At 45.9% G+C, this 21,592-nt stretch overlaps 1 protein-coding gene across 1 annotated transcript in view; it reads left to right on the top strand.

Moving 5' to 3' along the window:
* Positions 1-21,592, top strand: part of LOC126293207 (C3 and PZP-like alpha-2-macroglobulin domain-containing protein 8) — a 732,149-nt gene that overhangs the window by 467,673 nt on the left and 242,884 nt on the right. The window contains exons 7-8 of the mRNA XM_049986331.1: positions 9,247-9,540; positions 20,023-20,213. Coding sequence (XP_049842288.1) covers positions 9,247-9,540; positions 20,023-20,213 — 485 coding nt within the window. The remainder of the gene's footprint in view (positions 1-9,246; positions 9,541-20,022; positions 20,214-21,592) is intronic.

Genomic DNA, 21,592 nt, shown 5'->3' on the forward strand with positions numbered 1-21,592 from the left:
GGGATCTGAGTGGGGTGCAGTCAAATAGGGGATGCCCCACGGATCAGTGCTGGGGCCACTTCTGTTCCTTAGTTATGTAAATGATATGCCCTCTAATATTATGGCAAACTAAAATGTTTCTGTTTACTGATGACAGTAGCTTAGCTTGGCAGCAAAGGGTGTTGTATGCAACAATGGCTCAATTTCAAATAGTGCAGTGCATGACCTAAGGTCATGGCTTCTAGAAAATAAACTAACGCTGAATCACAGCTAGACTCAGTTTTTACAGTTGCTAACACACAATTCAACAAAACCTGGCATTTTAATTTCATAGAATAGGCTTATAGTTAGTGAAACTGATCAGTTAAGATGTCTAGGTGTCCAGATAGCTAGTGAACTGTTATGGAAAGTCCACATTGAGGATCTTGTTCAAAGACTTAATGCTGCCATTTTTACTATTCGTACGGTATCTGAAGTAAGTGTACGTTCGACACGAAAATTAGCCTATTTTGTTTATTTTAAACAGCCGATTCTGGCAATAAGGGGTATAACTTCGTGTCTTGTCGGCCCATGTTTGCTAGTCTGGGTATTTTGACATTGGCCTCGAAATATATATGTTATTTACTGTCGTTTCTTGTTAACAATATCAGCTTATTCCCAAGAACTAGCAGCTTTCTCTCAGTTAATACTGGGCAGCAATCCTATCTGCAGTAGGATAGCACTTCCTTAACTCTCATGCAGAAAGGTGTGCAGTATACTGCTCCCTCCATTTTTAATAAACTATCGCAACAATTCAAAAATCTTAGCAGTATTCCACGCGCTTTCAAATCTGAATAGAAGGTTTTCCTCATGGGTCACTTATTCTATTCTCTCGAGGACTTCCTTGAAAAAGTCAGTTGATTCCTGTTGATTCTGTTTACATAAACTTACGGTTTTTCTTTTTTGGGTTCATAAACATTTTATTTTATCTTTCTTTTACGTTTATGTTGTAATTTTGTGTACTGATACATTCCACGTTGTTGGAGATTTACTCCTCAATTTGGTCCTAGAGAACTAGAGGTATAAAATTAAAAAAAATAGAATAATCAAAAATGTGGGGAATCAGCTGGCCCAATACTTATTCTGCCTTCCTGACCGAAAATTCCGACATGCGGACTTAGTGGTGCTCTTTTTAACACTGAACATACTTAAGCCTTATAGCTATCCTCTCTATGTAATGAAGCCTTCATATTGAGCATGTCCCTGTCCACTGCCTTCTCCTTTTCCTCCCAGTGGCCCTTCCTGCTGTCTGCATCTCCCCTGACACTATCTTCATCTTCCTCCCGCTCTTCGTTACTACTGTCTCCTTCTCTGGCACTTTCACTGCCTCTCTGTTCCATCGCCATTCTCTTCGTTCCATTCTTTTTCTCCCCCATTCCCATTCCATTTTCATTCTTGTGTACAGTCTGCCGTCTTTCTTTTCAGCTACCATTGCCTCGTCTCCTGTTACGTCTGCCACAAACGGCCCCTGGCAGGCAGATGGTGGTTGGTGGTGGTTAGTGTTTAACGCCCCGTCATTAGTAATGGAGCACAAGCTCGGGTTAGCGAAGGATTGGGAAGGAAATCGTTCGTGCCCTTTCAAAGGAACCATCCCGGCATTTGCCTAAAACGATTTAGGGAAATTACAGAAAACCTAAATGAGTATGGCCGGAGACGGGATTGAACCGTCGTCCTCCCGAATGCGAGTCCAGTGTGCTAACCACTGCGCCAACTCGCTCGCTCCTGGCAGGCAGACTACACTCAAGACACCCCTGTGTACCATATAACTTACACAAGCACTTGCACGTGCAACCAAGAGGAAAACAATTCTTCAAAATAAACAGAACTTTCTAGAGACTAATGCGAACCTTTTTCTGCAAAGGTCGCCTCACAGACACAGGGAAAGTTGGAGTACTCCGCCAACCTCCGCCGGCTTTGTAAGGCCAGCGCAGAAGCAGTACAGCAAGTTACTTGTCAAGCTAGGAACATATTTGACGGACCTCACCGACGCTCTTGATGAATAGTCGTCTACATGTTGTTTTCTTTGTGTATATATAGTTACTGTTCCATAATTGTAGTTCAGTTTCAATAAACGACATTATACTGAGTGTTCTACAATACTGAGTATTCTCCATCTCCAAACATGTCCTTAGCAATTGTTCGCACCGACTTTTGATCAGCAGACCATGAAATTTCAACTCAGGGGAGTAGGGGGTCTGGGAGGATCCGAACCCCAACTCACCCCACCTTGGGGCCTTTGAAAGATCTTGAGTCATCTGGTTTTTTTTTCATTTCCGCTATATTCTCTCCCCCTCTTGCTCCCACTACTTCTATCTCCACTCATCTTGTTTTCTCCTTTACTGCCACATCTCTCACTGACCATCTCTATTTCCTCTCTTGCATTCCATTTCTACTTTCTTTATCGATCTCCCCTTTCACTCTCACTTCCACTCTCCCACTATCACTGATTTCTCTCACTGTCTCCTCCCCCTTTCACTGTCCATCATTGTCTCCTTGCTACTCTCTTTCTTCACAAAAGAGCACAAATATGTTCACTTGCCAGAATGAATGGCAAGCAGGGCAGAATGAGGACTGATCCAGCTGGTCTCCCACTTTTCTGTCAGAGTTTTTTTTAAACAGGAGAATATTAGTCTTTTTGTGCCCTGACACAGGCCTATTTTCTATTGCTTCCCTTCTTTTCCCTGTCACAGCAGGATGCAGTGTTTATAAGAGGGCTGTTCCGAAAGTAACGCCTCCTATTTTTACTCATGGAAACTGCAGGACAGTCATAAATCACAACATCACAACTAAACTGTGCACTATTTCAGCATACAGACTGTCATTTTTCCATGTAGTCACCACCATTCGTTATGCATTTTTACCCGCTCTGAACCAGAGCTCATGTCCCGCGCTTGTACAAGTCGGAACCTGCTGTGGCTAAACACTTCCTCAGAGCTTTGAGAACAGCATGGAAATCTTGAAAATGTTCGCCACGCAGTCCATCTTTCAGAGGCCCAAAGCGAGCGACGTCTGAAGCCGCTAAATCGGGACTGTACGCCTGGATGTGTAGAATAGTTGAGCCGAATCTTGCAACTAGCTGCGTGGTCGCGGAACTCGTTTGGAGGCTGGAGTTGTGATGTCGGTCTTCTTCTCTGGCCTTACCCTGGGAATCCAGACTTTCAGCTTAGTCATTGTGTCTTGTACTGTGCCGAACTGGCAGTTTCTCCAGACTCCAGGACATCTGCAATAACCACATTCTGTCTGTCGTAGAAGACCGAGCACATCATTTCTCCTGCAGACGGGTGTGTCTCGAATATCTTCTTTGATGGAGAATTTGCATGTCTCCATTCTGTGGACTGGCTATTGGATTCCGGATTGTAGTGGTGACCCCAGGTCACATCTCTGGTGACGATGTTATACAGAAAACTGTCACCTTCAGCTTCATATTGGTCCAGCAGGACCTGACAAATTGCCATTCGATGAGTTTTTTGTTCTTCTGTAAGCATCCGCTGTACCCATCTCGTACAGACTTTGCCATAACCGAGATGTTCCAACATTGTTTGCAAAGCGCTACAGCCGACTTCAGTTTTGGACACAACACTCTGGTGGTCATCCGCCGATCAGCAGGGGTGTGTTCATCGAGATGCTCTTCATTGGGAGGCATGAGAGCTGTGCAGAGTCGATGGGGCTGTGGCTTCTTTAGCACACCATTTCCACCACCTACGAAATGCGGCACCCATTGCGTCACATTGCTCACGTCTATTGTATGATCTCCATACACCTTTAGCAAGCGTCAATGGATTTCAGTCGGAGCAATTCCTTCAGCAGTGAGGAATTCAATCAGACAGTGCTGTTTTATATGCGCAACCATATCAGACTCAATTTCTAGAACACTCTTCTGCTGGTGCCAACTAACACAGAACAAAAGAACCACTTTCAAATATAAAAGGAAGGTTCCACCATTAGCACTATGCCAACAATATCTCGCACGGACATCCAAAGTGACAAAAAAAATAACCTTCGGAAGAAGCTCCGTGTAATGTGAATTTTACAGATCAGTAAAATTTTCCATAACACTTTTAGGCCACGCCTGCAGTATCCTAAAAAGGTCTGGCACGAGTGGCCAAGCGGTTCTAGGCGCTACAGTCGGGAACCGCGAGACTGCTATTGTCAAGGTTCGAATCCTGCTTTTGGCATGAATATGTGTGATGTCCTTAGGTTAGTCAGGTTTAAGTAGTTGTGAGTTCTAGGGAACTGATGACCTACGAAAAGTCCCATAGTGCTCAGAGCCATTTGAACCGTTTTGAACCTAAAAAGTGCCGTGTTTCATTTGCAACTTAAAGAATTTCGCATCACAAAAAAAAAATTGTTAAGTCCTTACACCGCCAGCGCAACGGCCTTGCCGTAGTGGAAACACCAGTTCCGTCAGGTCACCGAAGTTAAGCGCTGTCAGACGCGGCCGGTACTTGGATGGGTGACGGTCCGGGCCACCATGTGGTGTTGCCATCTTTCCGGGTACACTCAGCCTCGTGATGCCAACTGAGGCGCTACTCGACCGAATAGTAGTGGCTTCGGTCAAAGAAAACCATCATAACGACCGGGAGAGCGGTGTGCTGGCCACACGCCCCGCTTATCCGCATCGTCCATGAGGATGACACGGCGGTCGGATGGTCCCGATGGGCCACTTGTGGCCTGAAGACAGGGACGGAGTGCTTACACCGCCAGATGGAGCCATCGAATAATATCCAGGTAAAGACAGCCTGTTCTGTGTCCTTCAATCAGAGGCAGTGCTGGGTAGGCTTTGATTTGTGAAAAAATGGCGACGGTAAAAATAGTTTCGTGACCTCAGAACCATTATAGTCACCCCACAACCGCCTTGCTGTTTGTTCACTACGGCAGTGAAACTACATTCACGCCATACTTGCTTCAGTAAGAAAATTTTGATTCTGTTGATCTCGCTGACCCATAAACTTATCGGAAAAAGTTTCCGTAGCTCATCGAGAAAATCATATTAGAACAGGGTAAAAAATTCTTCAACATTAGTTGTCTACAGACATTACAGAAGTGCTCAACCGCGCAATTCGTATTTTCTGTACCCAAACATCAAGGTTTGTCCTGCTTTTCTAGGGGACAGTCCATAAAAAATGGTGCTTCTACACTGAAGAACCAAAGACACTGGTACGTCCGCCTAATATCGTGTGGGGGCCACATGAGTAAGCAGAAGTGCCGCAGCACGACGTAGTATGGACTCGACTAATGTCTGAAGCAGTGATGGATGGCACTGACACCACGAATCCTGCACGGCTGTCCATAAATCCGTAAACAAACGAGGAGACCTCTTCCAAACAGCACGTTGCAAGTCAATCCAGATATGCTCAATAATTTTCATGTCTGGGGACTCTGGTGGCCATCGGATGTGTTTGAACTCAGAAGATTATTCCTGGAGCCACTCTGTAGATATTCCGGACGTGTAGGGTGTTGCATTGTCGTGCTGTCCGTTAGAATGCACAATGGACATGAATGGATGCAGATGATCAGACAGGACGCTTACGTACGTTTAACCTGTTAGAGTTGTATCTAGACGTGTCAGAAGTCCCATATCACTCAAACTGCTTACGCTCCACACCATTACAGAGCCTAGACCACCTTTAACAGTCCCCTGGTCCATGGGTTCACTACATTCTCCATAGCCGTACACGTCCATCTGCTCGATACAATTTGAAACGAGTCTCATCCGACCAGGCAACATGTTTCCAGTCATCAACAGTGCTATGTCGGTGTTGACGGGACCAGGCGAGGCTTCAAATGGTTCAAATGATTCTGAACACTATGGGACTTACCATCTGAGGTCATCAGTGCCCTATTCTCAGAACTAATTACACCTAACTAACCTGAGGATATCACACACATCCATGCCCGACGCAGGATTCGAACCTGAGACCTTAGCGGTCGCACAGTTCCAGACTGAAGCGCCTAGAACAGCTCGGCCACAGCGGCCGGCCCAGGCGAGTCGAGACCGTTCGGGTCCGAAAGCCTGTGTCGATGCTGTTTCGTTGAATTCGCAGGCCGACACTTTTTGATGGCCCAGCATTGAAATCTACAGCAGTTTTGCGGAAGGATTGCAATTACGCCACGTTGAACGATTCTCTTCAGTCGTCGTTGGTCTCGTACTTGCGGGATATTTTTTCGGTCGCAGCGATGTCGAGGATTTGATGTTTTACCGCATTCCTGAAATTCACGGTACACTTGTCAAATGGTCGTACGGGAAATTGCCGTCTTCGTCGCTTCCTCGAAGATGCTGTGTCTCAGCACTCGTGCGCCAGCTATGACACCCTGTTGAAACTCACTTAAATCTCGATAAATATGCCATTGTAGCAGCAGTAATTGATCTAACAACTGCGCCAGACGCTCATTGTCTTATACAGGGTGCTCCATTTATCGTGACCGGGCCAAATATCGCATGAAATAAGCGTCAAACGAAAAAACAACAAAGAACGAAACTAGTCTGGCTTGAAAGGGGAAACCAGACGGCGCTATGGTTGGCCCGCTAGATGGCGCTGCTATAGGTCAAACGGATATCAACTGCGTTTGTTTAGAAATAGGAACCCCCATTTTTTATTACATATTCGTGTAGTGCGTAAAGAAATATGAATGTTTTAGTTGGACCACTTATTTCGCTTTGTGGTAGATGGCGCTGTTATAGTCACAAACATATGGCTCACAATTGTAGACGAACAGTTGGTAACAGGTAGGTTTTTTAAATTAAAATACAGAATGTAGGTACGTTTGAACATTTTATTTCGGTTGTTCCAATGTGATACATGTACCTTTGTGAACTTATCATTTCTAAGAACGCATGCTGTTACATCGCGATCACCTGTAAATACCACATTAATGCAATAAATGCTCAAAATGATGTCCGTCAACCTCACTGCATTTGGCAATACGTGTAACGACATTCCTCTCAACAGCGAGTAGTACGCCTTCCGTAATGTTCGCACATGCATTGACAATGCGCTGACGCATGTTGTCAGGCGTTGTTGGTGGATTACGAAAGCAAATATCCTTTAACTTTCCCCACAGAAAGAAATCCGGGTACGTCAGATCCGGTGAACGAGCGAGCCACGGTATGGTGCTTCGACGACCAATACACCTGTCATGAAATATGCTATTCAACATCGCTTCTACCGCACGCGAGCGATGTGCCGAACATCCATCGTATTGGAAGACATCGCCATTCTGTCAATCAGTGAAACACCTTGTAGTAACATTAGTAGAACATTACGTAGAAAATCAGCATACATTGCACCATTTAGATTGCCATAGATAAAATGGGGGCGAATTATCATTCCTGCCATCGTGGATTTTCCGTTTACCAATAGTCCATATTATGCCGGTTTACGTCACCGCTGCTGGTGAATGACGCTGTACAACTTCGTCGCTAAATAAAACGCGTGCAAAAAATCTGTCATCGTGCCGTAATTTCTCTTGTGCCCAGTGGCAGAACTGTACACGACTTTGAAAGTCATCGTCATGCAATTCCTGTTGCATAGAAATATGGTACGGGTGCAATAGATGTTGATGTAGCATTCACAAAACCGACGTTTTTAAGATTCCCGATTCTCGCACAGTTTGTCTGCTACTGATGTGCGGATTATCCGCGACAGCAGCTAAAACACCTACTTGGGCATCATCATTTGTTGCAGGTCGTGGTTGACGTTTCTGTTGTGGTTGGTAGGAGAGCCAACACCGTGTTACTAAAGGAGGCCGAAATGGACGCGTTTTAGCTGACGAAGGCAGGCGTGAGGTCTGGAACATGACAAGGGAATTAGAATTTAGAAACAACGGACGTAGCTGGTGGAATACTTAACTTTAATCCATTAATGACGAACGTCGCTCTTGACGGTACATGATTCAATATCAGCAATAACTGATAATGGCGCCTAGCTAGGTCGTAGCAAATGGCGTAGCTGAAGGCTATGCTAACTATCGTCTCGGCAAATGAGAACGTATTTAGTCAGTGAACCATCGCTAGCAAAGTCGGCTGTACAACTGTGGCGAGTCTCTCTAGACTAGAGCTGCCGTGTGGCGGCGCTCGGTCAGCAATCACTGATAGTGGCGACACGCGGGTCCGACGTATACTAACGGACCACGGCCGATTTAAAGGCTACCACGTAGCAAGTGTGGTGTCTGGCGGTGACACCACAGTTTCACATGTGGATGAACACTTCCTGTTTCCTTAAATAACGTAACTATCCGGCGAACGGTCTGAACACTTGGATGATATCGTCCAGGATACCGAGCAGCATACACAGCACACGCCCGTTGGGCATTTTGATCACAATAGCCATACATCAACACGATATCGACCTTTTCCGCAATTGGTAAACGGTCCACTTTAACACGGGTAACGTATCACGAAGCAAATACCATCCCCACTGGCGGAATGTTACGTGATACCACGTTCTCATATGTTTGTGACTATTACAGCGCCATCTATCAGGAAGCGAAATTAGTGGTCCAACTAAAACTTTAATATTTCTTTACGTACTACACGAATATGTAATAAGAAATGCGGGTTCGTATTTTAAAAAAATCGCAGTTGATATGCGTTTGACCCATGGCATGGGCATCTAGAGGGCGCAACCATAGCGCCATCTGGTTTCCCCGTTAAAGCTAGACGAGTTTCGTTCTTTGAATTTTTTTCGTTTGATGCTTATTTCGTGAGATATTTGGCCCGGTCACTGTCAATGGACCGCCGGCCTGAGTGGCAGAGCGGTTCTAGGCAGTTCAGTCTGGAACCGCGCTGCCGCTACGGTCGCAGGTTCGAATGTGTGTGATGCCCTGCTACCTGTCAGTCCACATTTTGGGAGAAGACCTCTCAGATGAGTACCATCACTCAGTTAGGTTTAAGTAGTTCTAAGTTCTAAGGGACTGATGACCAAAGATGTTGAGTCCCATAGTGCTCAGAGCCATTTGAACCATTTTTTTGAACTGTCAATGGACCACCCTGTATAAGCGTTGACCGACCGCAGCGCCGTATTCTGCCTGTTTACATACATCTGTATCTGGATACGCATGGCTGTACCAGTTTCTTTGGCACCTCAGCGTAATTTAACACTCCCATGTTTATCTTAATTTAAAAATTTGTGGACACCCCCAAAATGTATACCTAGAATCCGCGATTGCACTGTATAATGGAAGAGGTGTGGGGGTGATCCTTCAGCGGGGGTGTCTGGTGTGGTGCAGGTGGAGTCGGTGAGCACGGAGAAGGTGGTCCGGGTGCGGGTGAAGGTGTACGACAACACGACGGCCATCTACAGCCAGGACCTGGAGATCACGTCCGGCGAGGCGGCGTTCGTGGTGCCGGCCATCCTCGCCGACAGCGACCTCATCACGCTGCAGGCCGAGCTGGTCTCGGTGGGCGGCAAGGAGATCGACAGCCACTACGTGTTGGCCAGGGAGCCCGTGCGCAGGTGGCCCGGCTCCAGCGCGCTCCAGGACTGCTACCTGCTCGTCCAGGGCCTGGAGAGGACCTTCCAGGTACGTGCCTAGTTCAAGGCTGCTACCTATTAGTCCACGTTTTGGGAGAAGGTCTCTCAGATGGCTACGATCAGTCAGATGTTATTGAAGCCGGAACACTGTGGATCTGCTGCCCATGTACTCAGGGCCCTGCAGGGGCTCATTCAGGGTGCGTAGTATCGGCCACTTCTCGTCAAGGAATTTGTGCATCCAGGCATGCTTCCTGTGTTAGTGCGCCGTGCGGGATTAGCCAAGCGGTCAAAAGCGCTGCAGTCATGGACTGTGCGGCTGATCCCGGTGAAGGTTCGTCAGCAACTCGTGCTCGTGCGGTAGCGTTCTCGCTTCCCGCGCCCGGGTTCCCGGGTTCGATTCCCGGGGGGTTCAGGGATTTTCGCTGCCTCGTGATGACTGGGTGTTGTGTGCTGTCCTTAGGTTACTTAGGTTTAAGTAGTTATAAGTTCTAGGGATAGACCCGTGGTCTAGGGGTAGCGTCTTTGATTCATAATCAAAACGGCTTCGGTCCTGGGTTCGATCCCCGCCACTGCCTAAATTTTGATAAATAGTCAGCATTGGCGGCCGAAGACTTCCGGCATAAGAAGTCAGCCTCATTCTGCCAACGGCCTTGTCAAAGAGGGCGGAGGAGCGGATAGAGGTTCAGGGCACTCTCTTGTCCTAGGGGTGGGAAATTGCCGCTAAAGGCGGAAGAATGAGCAATGATCAACGACATGAGGATGCAGAAGGCAATGGAAACCACTGCATTAAAGACACGTAACGTGTATCCACAGGACATGTGGCCTGTAGTTGGAAAAGTGTCATGATGATCTCTCCTTTGGCAAAAGATTCCGGAATAGTCCCCCATTCGGATCTCCGGGAGGGGGCTGCCAAGGGGGAGGTTACCATGAGAAAAAGATTGAATAATCAACGTTCTGCGAGTCGGGGCGTGGAATGTCAGAAGCTTGAACGTGGTAGGCAAACTAGAAAATCTGAAAAGGGAAATGCAAAGGCTCAGTCTAGATATAGTAGGGGTCTGAAGTGAAGTGGAAGGAAGACAAGGATTTCTCGTCAGATGAGTATCGGGTAATATCAACAGCAGCAGAAAATTGTATAACAGGTGTGGGATTCGTTATGAATAGGAAGCTAGGGCAGAGGGTGTGTTACTGTGATGAGTTCAGTGACCGGGTTGTTCTAATTAGAATCGACAGCAGACCAACACCGACAACGATAGTTCAGGTATACATGCCGACGTCGCAAGCTGAAGATGAACAGATAGAGAAAGTGTATGAGGATATTGAAAGGGTAATGCAGTATGTAAAGGGGGACGAAAATCTAATAGTCATGGGCGTCTGGAATGCAGTTGTAGGCGAAGGAGTAGAAGAAAAGGTTACAGGATAATATGGGCTTGGGACAAGGAATGAAAGAGGAGAAAGACTAATTGAGTTCTGTAACAAGTTTCAGCTAGTAATAGCGAATACCCTGTTCAAGAATCACAAGAGGAGGAGGTATACTTGGAAAAGGCCGGGAGATACGGGAAGATTTCAATTAGATTACATCATGGTCAGACAGAGATTCCGAAATCAGATACTGGATTGTAAGGCGTACCCAGGAGCAGATATAGACTCAGTGATGAAGAGTAGGCTGAAGTTCAAGACATTAGTCAGGAAGAATCAATACGCAAAGAATACGGAGGTTCTAAGGAATGACGAGATACGTTTGAAGTTGTCTAACGCTATAGATACAGCAATAAGGAATAGCGCAGTAGGCAACACAGTTGAAGAGGAATGGATGTCTCTAAAAAGGGCCATCACAGAAGTTGGGAGGGAAAACATAGGTACAAAGAAGATAGCTGCCCAAAAGCCATGGGTAACAGAAGAAATACTTCAGTTGATTGATGAAAGGAGGAAGTACAAACACGTTCCGGGAAAATCAGGAATACAGAAATACAAGTCGCTGAGGAATGAAATAAATAGAAAGTGCAGGGAAACTAAGACGAAATGGCTGCAGGAAAAATGTGAAGACATCGAAAAAGATATGATTGTCGGAAGGACAGACTCAGCATACAGGAAAGTCAAAACAACCTTTGGTGACATTAAAAGCAACGGTGGTAACATTAAGAGTGCAACGGGAATTCCACTATTAAATGCAGAGGAGAGAGCAGATAGGTGCCAAGAATACATTGAAAGCCTCTATGAGGGTGAAGATTTGTCTGATGTCATAGAAGAAGAAACAGAAGTCGATTTAGAATAGATAAGGGATCCACTATTAGAATCGGAATTTAAAAGAGCTTTGGAGGACTTACAGTCAAATAAGGCAGAAGAGATAGATAACATTCCATCAGAATTTCTAAAATCATTAGGGGAAGTGGCAACAAAACGACTATTCACGTTGGTGTGTAGAATTTATGAGTCTGGCGACATACCATCTGACTTTCGGAAAAGCATCATCCACACAATTCCGAAGACGGCAAGAGCTGACAACTGCGAGAATTATCGCACAATCAGCTTAACAGCTCATGCATCGAAGGAGCTTACGAGAACAATATACAGAAGAATGGAAAAGATAATTGAGAATGCGCTAAGTGACGATCAGTTTGGCTTTAGGAAAAGTAAAGGGACGAGAGAGGAAATTCTGACGTTACGGCTAATAATGGAAGCAAGGCTCAAGAAAAATCAAGACACGTTCGTAATGTTTGTCGACCTGGAAAAAGCGTTCGACAGTATAAAATGGTGCAAGCTGTTCGAGATACTGAAAAAAGTAGGGGTAAGCTATAGGGAGAGACGGGTCATATACAATATGTACAACAACCAAGAGGGAATAATAAGAGTGAACGATCAAGAACGAAGTGCTCGTATTAAGAAGGGTGGAATACAAGGTTACAGCCTTTCGCCCCTACTCTTCAATCTGTACATCGAGAAAGCAATGATGGAAATAAAAGAAAGGTTCAGGAGTGGAATTAAAATACAAGGTGAAAGGATATCAATGATACGATTCGCTGATGACATTGCTATCCTGAGTGAAAGTGAAGAAGAATTAAATGATCTGCTGAACGGAATGAACAGTCTAATGAGTACACAGTATGGTTTGAGAGTAAATTGGAGAAAGACGAAGGTAATGAGAAGTACTAGAAACGAGAACAGCGAGAAACTTAACATCAGGATTGATGGTCACGAAGTCAATGAAGTTAAGGAATTCTGCTACCTAGGCAGTAAAATAACCAATGACGGACGGAGCAAGGAAGACATCAAAAGCAGACTATGGCAAAAAAGGCATTTCTGGGCAAGAGAAGTCTACTAATATCAAATACCGGCCTTAATTTGAGGAAGAAATTTCTGAGGATGTACGTCTGGAGTACAGCATTGTATGGTAGTGAAACATGGACTGTAGGAAAACCGGAACAGAAGAGAATCGAAGCATTTGAAATGTGGTGCTATAGACGAATGTTGAAAATTACGTGGACTGATAAGGTAAGGAATGAGGAGGTTCTTCGCAGAATCGGAGAGGAAAGGAATATGTTGAAAACACTGATAAGGAGAAGGGACAGGATGATAGGACATCTGCTAAGACATGAGGGAATGACTTCCATGGTACTAGAGGGAACTGTAGAGGGCAAAAACTGTAGAGGAAGGAAGACAGAGATTGGAATACGTCAAGCAAATAATTGAGGACGTAGGTTGCAAGTGCTACTCTGAGATGAAGAGGTTAGTACAGGAAAGGAATTCGTGGCGGGCCGCGTCAAACCAGTCAGTAGACTGATGACCAAAAAAAAAAGTTCTAGGGGAGTGATGACCATAGATGTTAAGTCCCATAGTGCTCAGAGCCATTTCTTGAACCGGCGAAGTTTCGAGTCCTCCCTCGGTCGTGGGTGTGTGTGTTTGTCCTTAGGATAATTTAGGTTAAGTAGTGTGTAAGCTTAGGGACTGATGACCTTACCAGTTAAGTCCCATAAGATTTCACACAATTTGAACATTTTTGTGTTAGTCGAGGGTCTTGAAAGGATCTGTTGTGGTTGGCAGGAGCGCCAACACCGTGTTACTAGAGGAGGCCGAAATGCACGCGTTTTAGCTCACGCAGGTTGGCGTGAGGTCTGGAACAGGACAAGGAAATTAGACTTCAGAAAAACGGACGTAGCTGGTGGAATACTTAACTTTAATCCATTAATGACGAACGTCGCTCTTGACGGTACATGATTCACAATATCAATAGTAACTGAATATGGCGCCTTGCTAGATCGTAGCAAAATGACGTAGCTGAAGGCTATGCTAAACTATCGTCTCTGCAAATCAGAGCGTATGTAGACAGTGAACCATCGCTAGCAAAGTCGGCTGTACAACTGGGGCGAGTGCTAGGAAGTCTCTCTAGACCTGCCGTGTGGCGGCGCTCGGTCTGCAATCACTGATAGTGGCGACACGCGGGTCCGACGTATACTAACGGACCGCGGCCTCTTTAAAGGCTACCACCTAGGAAGTGTGGTGTCTGGCGGTGACACCATAGTATCTTTCAAGTGAGTACCATCAGTTGTTATCAAGGCTGCAGCGTGCGCCGAGGTTTTTCAGACGCTGAACATCAGTTGGTTGTCAACTGTAGTGGTTAATAGTACAGTCACCTCTTTGCCGAGGTGCTGAATGGGAAATTCTGTTTATGACAAACCGATTCTGATCAGTGGTTCAGTGTAATCCACAGCTGTTAACAGTTTAATAATGGGTGTACAGGAAATAAGGACGAACTTGAATTTTGCGCCATTTTGTCTTATGATGGTTGGCAGGTGTGGTTCTTTTAATCTCTGTTGGTCCACCATGGCCGGGTGACGTCGGCTGGTAAGTGATTGTCAGTGGCAATAAACTTCACCAACAGCCATATATCTCATGATATTTTATTTTCTTCTGAAAGCAACCAGTTTCGGCATTTCATTTTGCCATCTGCAGGCCCCATACGCTTTTACACGGGGAGAGCAAGGGAGAGGTCCCCGCGGGGACAGCCTCGTCGGCGCCGACACTGGAAACACAGGGCAAGCGGCAGACACCCCATGACTAAAGAGGCGCGTCTGATTCTGACGCCTCACCAGACGGACCTGAGATGACAAACATAGTGCGGCCAAGATGGCGAAGAATGCGCCCTTTCATCCATGGGCGATGGTCGCGGAAATGACGAAAATATACATCTTCTGCCCAGAATTTGTGGGTCTACCGCGACAAAGAAACGCGGTGCGGAGGGTGCAACAAATTCACCAGAGTTCAGTGAGGACGACCATGCAACAATTCAGTCGGCGAAGCACCGTCGCAGGGCTGCGATCGGTACGAAGATAAAAAGAACAAAGAGCGTCCTCGAGAAAATGAAAGGCGAGCAATTTAGACATTTGCGACTTAAGCGTCCGAACGAATCTTTCAGCGGCTCCTTTCGATTGAGGAGTTAAATGCTGAATACCATTAGATTCAATAAAGGTTTGTCCGCGCGGGATTAGCCGAGCGGTCAGGGGCGCTGCAGTCATAGACTGTGTTGCTGATCCCGGCGGAGGTTCGAGTCCTCCCTCGGGCATGGGTGTGTGTGTTTGTCCTTAGGATATTTTAGGTTAAGTAATATGTAAGCTTATGGACTGAAGATTTCACACACATTTGAACATTTGATTTGAACACAAAAAAGGTTTCGAACTGTGCAGACACAAGTTGAGGTCGATTGTTGGTGACAATGACTTGTGGCAATCCTTCTACGCAAAAGGCTTAGATGGTAGCAGACGATGTCGTTGATGACATGTGAACAACAAATGGAAAACCGCTATCAGTATCAACAAGAATTAACCACCGAGCGAGGTGGCGCAGTGGTTAGACACTGGACTCGCATTCGGGAGGACGACGGTTCAATCCCGCGTCCGGCCAGCCCGATTTAGGTTTTCCGTGATTTCCCTAAATCGCTCCAGGCAAATGCCGGGATGGTTCCTTTCAAGGGGCACGGCCGACTTCCTTCCCCGTCCTTCCCTAATCCGATGAGACCGATGACCTCGTTGTATAGTCTCCTTCCCCAAACAAACCAACCAACCAAGAATTAACCATCGTGCGTCCGAAAAAGGACCAGCGAAATATAAATGTGATTCCATGGCAAAGCCGCCTTACGCCAAGAGAAAAATTTTTCTGCACACACAGAAGAAGAAGGAAAAAATCTTGGTTATGACAGCATCAATTCCAAACCAAGTACAGTGACGGCGAGATAACTGTTTTGTCCATACTATACCCCAATGACCTTGGTGAAGATGTTGTAGCACAGCTGACGTTTTAACGTGGAACAACATGAGACTGATCGTTCTCCGTGCGGAGCAAGATGGCACCATAATGGGCAAAAACTCGTTGCCTGTGCACAAAAAAAGGACGAACCAACGGATCGTCAATTCGATTATTGGACAAAGGCCATTGCGTAGTGACATAACGCAAAACAACACTTAATACTGGGGCGCTAGCTGTTGCTTTCCACAACATCATCATTTTGCACATCTATGAACATACAAGCCTGTTCGGAAGAGTCGAACAGCGTGTCTCCAGCTATTGACAATCAGAATAACGCGTCGGCTTTACCGTGCTTGGCAGTAGGCCGATACAAGATGTCGTAACGTTACTGCGACAAAAATAGTGACCAACGCATAAATTTTTGAGCCGTACACGGAGGCACGGGCTTTAACGGTTGACACACAGACGTCCAAGGCTTATGGTCGGTAAGAACAGTAAACTTGCGACCATATAAGATGTCGTCGGATTTCGAAACCCACAAAAATCAAAGCGAGAGCTTCCTTCCCGATCTGCGAGTAGTTACGCTGCGCAGAGTAGAGTACCTTCGATGCAAATGCGATCGAGCGAGCACTCAAACCAAATTTGTGAGCAAGAACACCTCCGAACCCGAAATCTGAAGGGTCAACCATGTAGGTTTCGTAGGATCGAAGGGTGTGAGATATGTACGAGATAACAACACAGATTTAAGCTACTGAAAGGCGCGTTCACATTCAGGCGACCAAATTAGCGGAACGTTCTTTCGACGTAGGCGATGTAATGGTGCTGGAAGAGATGATGCGTTAGGCAAAACTTTGTGATAATAATTGAGCTTTCCAAGGACGGATTGTAATTCGTTAACTGTCTTGGGTGCTGCTAGGTCTGATATTGCTCTTAATTGATCCGGACTTGAATGGATGCCTTGAGAGTTTATTACGCGTGCCGAGTAGGGTAACTGCTAAAACAAAAAGAGACACCTGTCCCTATTGCGTCTAAGTCCATTCTCACGTAGCACTTCAGATAACTGTCTCAAATTATGCAAATGTTCTTGCTGCATAGAACCAGAAACTACAATGTCATATAGGTAATTACATACCGAAAAAATCGACGAATGAAGTTTGTAAGTACTACTGAAATATTGCCGTTGCAGAGGCGCATCCGAACGGGTCTCTTAAATTGTAGAGACCTAAATGGGATTCCACGACCAGAATCTGTTAAAAAATGGCTCTAAGCACTATGAGACTTAACATCTGAGGTCATCAGTCCTCTAGAACTACTTAAACCTAACTAACGACATCACATACAACCATGTCCGAGGCAGGATTCGAACCTGCGACCGTAGCAGCAGCGCGGTTGCAGACTGAAGCGCCTAGAACCGCTCGGCCACAGCGGCCGGCTCTGGGATTCCTCATTGACAGGAATTTGGAGCTTGCAATCTTGCGAATCTACCCTACAAAAATATTTGCCTGGACACATTTTGTCAAACAAGTCTTCTGGAAGTGGTAAACGAAATGTTGCAACAAGAAATTGATTGACGGTGGCTTCAACAGGCACAGTAACAGGTGCAAACATGTAACTCTTTTGTATCGGTTGTGAATAAGTAGTTGCCACTATTTAAGTTCCAAACAAAATGACTGTCTCAGCCTTGTTCCGCAGTTACGCAGGGTCGGCCATGGTTAATCGAATGCGGCATGTTAAGTGTAAGGGGTGGCCGGATGCCGTTCCTGCCACCACCCCGTACGCCCCGGGAAGGAATTAGGGTACTCCAGCTGTCTGTGTCTAACGTAAGCCATGGAAGGGCGCGAATGTGTTGCGAAAGTCTGCGAGTCGTGTAACTGAGGCGGGACCTGGGGACCAGCCCGGTATTCACCTAGGAGGATGTGGAAAACCGCCTAAAAACCACATCCAGGCTGGCCGGCACACCGGCCGCCGTCGTTAATCCGCCGGACGGATTCGATCTGGGGCCGGCGCGCCTACCCGAGTCCAGGAAGCAGTGCGTTAGCGCTCTCGGCTATCCTGGCGGGTAAGATAGCGTCAGTGACGTCTAATCACGGCTAAAGTGAACGCTTCTGCTATATAGGCTCCATAAACGTACCTCACCACAATTCCGTTATCTCTTGCAGTGGTCAGATGGCGTCGTTACTCTGCCGTAGTGCAGTTACGCGTAAACAGTTCGGCATAGTGTCGGCCAGATGAGCAATCTGACGCTGGAGAATCAATTAGCTCCTCCTCCATAAGCTTGGAGCATGTCTGCCACGGTGAGTGACGAAATGTGAGGCATAAAATTGTACCTTACTCCACGGCCAATTCACCAGGGAGCTCACCATGAGTGTATGCATTGTCTTGTAAGGCTTTGGTACGTGACCTACACTTATTTGTTCTGATTATAGCACCGAATTTCTTCCTAAGCCACTTGCAAATTTTGCACGGATCATCGCGCCCAAATCTATGTCCAACTGTGTACACTACCTGATAAGTTTGGCAAATGACTTTGTGTCTAAGTCCAAATTTATGTACCTTTTTTATTTATTTTATGTAGTTACTTATTAACATGATGTAATTAAGTGATAATAGTAACCTAAGTAATAATAATAATGAAAATAATAAAAACACAAAAAGTATTTTTTCCTGTACAAAGGAGATGTTTTCTGATGTAGCATGTTCTAGTGGACCGAAATTTAAAAGACTGCACAGGCTAAATATACTGGGAGATAAGGAAACCTGGTGAGAAAAAAGGTTGCACAAGGGTAACGAGCGTGTACAGGGACAATAATCATTATTTTTGCTGTAGTATACATGTCATTAACTGTCTTGTGAAGCTGGAGGTGTTTGTTATTCACTTCTCTAATCTAATGCGGGAGGTTATTCCAGAATCGGGTTACTGCTACTGAGATGGGCTCCGAGAAAGTGGTTGGACGATGGAATGAGACAGAAACGATTTTGCTCTGATGGGAATGGGTGTTTCTTCTAAGTTCTTCAGACAAGAGCGTTAAGGTCGAGGTGAGGGTTGGGGGACTGTGTACGGCTAAAAGCAGTAGACAAGACAGAGGATATGAAAATCTCTTCACTTGTCTGCATACAGCCATATAGCTGTGTATATGATGATGAAACATAATCAGAGAGTCTAACATCACAGATATAATGAACCTGGGCATTCTTAACCCTTTGCAGCCACCGTCGGCTTTCCTGAGAAAAGTCTTGCAGCATAACATTGCTGTCAACAACTGGAAGTGCAAGGGTTTGCACAAGCTTCTTTTTCAGGTCAAGAGCGAATAGCTTTTTATAATTTTGTAGGGCGTGGAGAAATGCTGATGGGCCCCTTGCCCACAGCAGTTACGTACTCCATGCAATTTAGATTTTCACCTGTTATTAGTAACAAATTCTTCGGTGAAGGAAATAAGTTTATATTTGTCCCATTTTGGGTTTAAGATGGTAGGGATTCCCGACATTTCGGGATAATGAGCCCCGAAAGACCAATCAGTACTCCTTGGACGATGTGTAGGTTGAGCTTGAACCATAAATCGGGTGCCTATTTTAATAGTGCATTCCGATAGATGTCCTCAGGCTCATACGTTTTGCACTTAGGTACAGTTGAAGACCATCAGTGTACCTGTGGTATCTGCAATAGCACAAAGCTGATATCAAATCATTGACATACAATGAAAAGATTATAGGGCCTAATACTGAACCCTGTGGTACACCTGCAACTGCATGCTTCCCTTACGACTTTATGGTGCCAAACACGACGCCTCTCTGGCGAGACGTCACGTGTGAGTCAAACTGCCGCACTCCACTTGGCGAGAAAGTTTGGCCACAAAGTTTGGCAAATAAAATGTCGAAGTCGACCATGTCAAAGGCTTTGCTGCAGTCTAAGCAGCACATTCACAAATTTTAATCAAGTTTCCAACATTTACCTATGTTTTCGAATATTCCTTTCATTTTCTATGGTTGCCCAAGTTTCTAAGGTTTTCTCATATTTCCCAAAGTTCTCCACATTCCCTAAGTTTCCTCAAGTTTTGCAACATTTCCCCAAGTTTCCCAGATTTCCCCATATTTCCTAAGCTGCCCCAAGTTTCCAAGGTTTCCCCAAGTGTCCTAGTTCCCCACACTTCCTAAGTTTTCCAAAGTTTCCAAGGTTTTCCCAAGTTCCTGAGGGTTCCTCTAAATTTCTAAGTTTTGTATGTTTCTCAACTTGAATGGTATAGGTTTAGGTGTGGATGTATGAGGGTTAACGAGTAGTGTGTGTCCGCCTGCGCAGCCAGAGGAGCGCGCCCACGCCACGGTGCTGTCTACGTGCGCCTGCGAGCGCGACGTGCTGGCCGTGGTGACCGCCCCCGGGGGCCGCGTGCTCCACTGGACGGAGAAGCGGGCTGACGCGCCGCCGCCCCCGGACCTCAGGCCGCCGCCCCCTAGCGTCGACGGCGCCGCCATCTGCCGCCTCAACTTCAGGTACGTGCGCCGCCCCTCCACTCTACCTGCTTCCAGCAGCACGTCGACCCAGTGGTAAATCCTGCCCACTGATATTGTCTGTGATCTGTGCTGAACGATGCCACAGAACTACCAGTATCCCAGGCAGTTGCAAAATCAGAGTAATGACAGTACCTGTAGACTGTTTATGCACACGCCCATTTTCAAGTGGAACTGGGTTTTCAGTATAACCTCCTAAGCGGTAACTGATGCTATTTTTTCAGTCTGAGTCGTAGAGGGTCACTTCAAATAAAAATAAAGTACTTGCAGATGCATCATATGTAGTTGCTTGGGCAAAACATGTCTAGTTTTTGGGCAGAATACGCCACATTGTTGTTCTAGTCTTCAGTCCCTAGACTGGTTTGATCCAGCTCTCCATGGTACCCTATCATGTGCAAGTTTCATCATCTCCCTCTACCTGCTGCAACCTACATGCTTCTGAATCTGCTTAGTGTATTCATCTCTTGGTCTCCCTCTACGATTTTTACCCTCCACGCTGCCCTCCAATGCTAAATTTATGATCCCTTGATGCCTCAGAACATGTCCTACCAACCAGTCCCTTCTTCTTGTCAAGTTGTGCCACAAACTCCTCTTCTCCCCGATTCTATTCAATATCTCCACATTAGTTATGTGATCTACCCATCGAATCTTCAGCATTCTTCTGTAGCACCACATTTCTAAAGCTATTCTCTTCTTGCAGAAACTATTTATCGTCAATGTTTCACTTTCATACATGGCTACACTCCGTACAAATACTTTCAGAAACGACTTCTTGACACTTAAATCTGTACTCGATGTTAACAAATGTTGTTTGTAGTAGCTTACCCGCAATCCTATTTTTTTATTCATTATTAAAGCTACTCCTGCATTACCCATATTTGATTTTGTATTTATAACCCTGTATTCATCTGACCAAAAGTCTTGTTCCTCCTGCCACCGCACTTCACTAATTCCCCCAATTCTAACTTTAACCTATCCATTTCCCTTTTTAAATTTTCTAACCTACCTGCCCGATTAAGGGATCTGACATTCCGTGCTCCGGTCCGTAGAACGCCAGTTTTCTTTCTCCTGATAACGACGTCCTCTTGAGTAGTCCCCGCCCGGAGATCCGAATGGGGGACTATTTTACCTCCCGTATATTTTACCCAAGAGGACGCCATCATCATTTAACAACACAGTAAAGCTGCATGCCCTCGTGAAAAATTACGGCCGTAGTTTCCCCTCGCTTTCAGCCGTTCGCAGTACCAGCACAGCAAGGCCGTTTTGCTTAGTGTTACAAGGCCAGATCAGTCAATCATCCAGACTGTTGCCCCTGCAACTACTGAAAAGGCTGCTGCCCCTCTTCAGGAACCACAGGTTTG

This window comes from Schistocerca gregaria, chromosome 10, assembly GCF_023897955.1.
Source record: "Schistocerca gregaria isolate iqSchGreg1 chromosome 10, iqSchGreg1.2, whole genome shotgun sequence".
NCBI classification, from domain to species: Eukaryota; Metazoa; Arthropoda; class Insecta; order Orthoptera; family Acrididae; genus Schistocerca; species Schistocerca gregaria.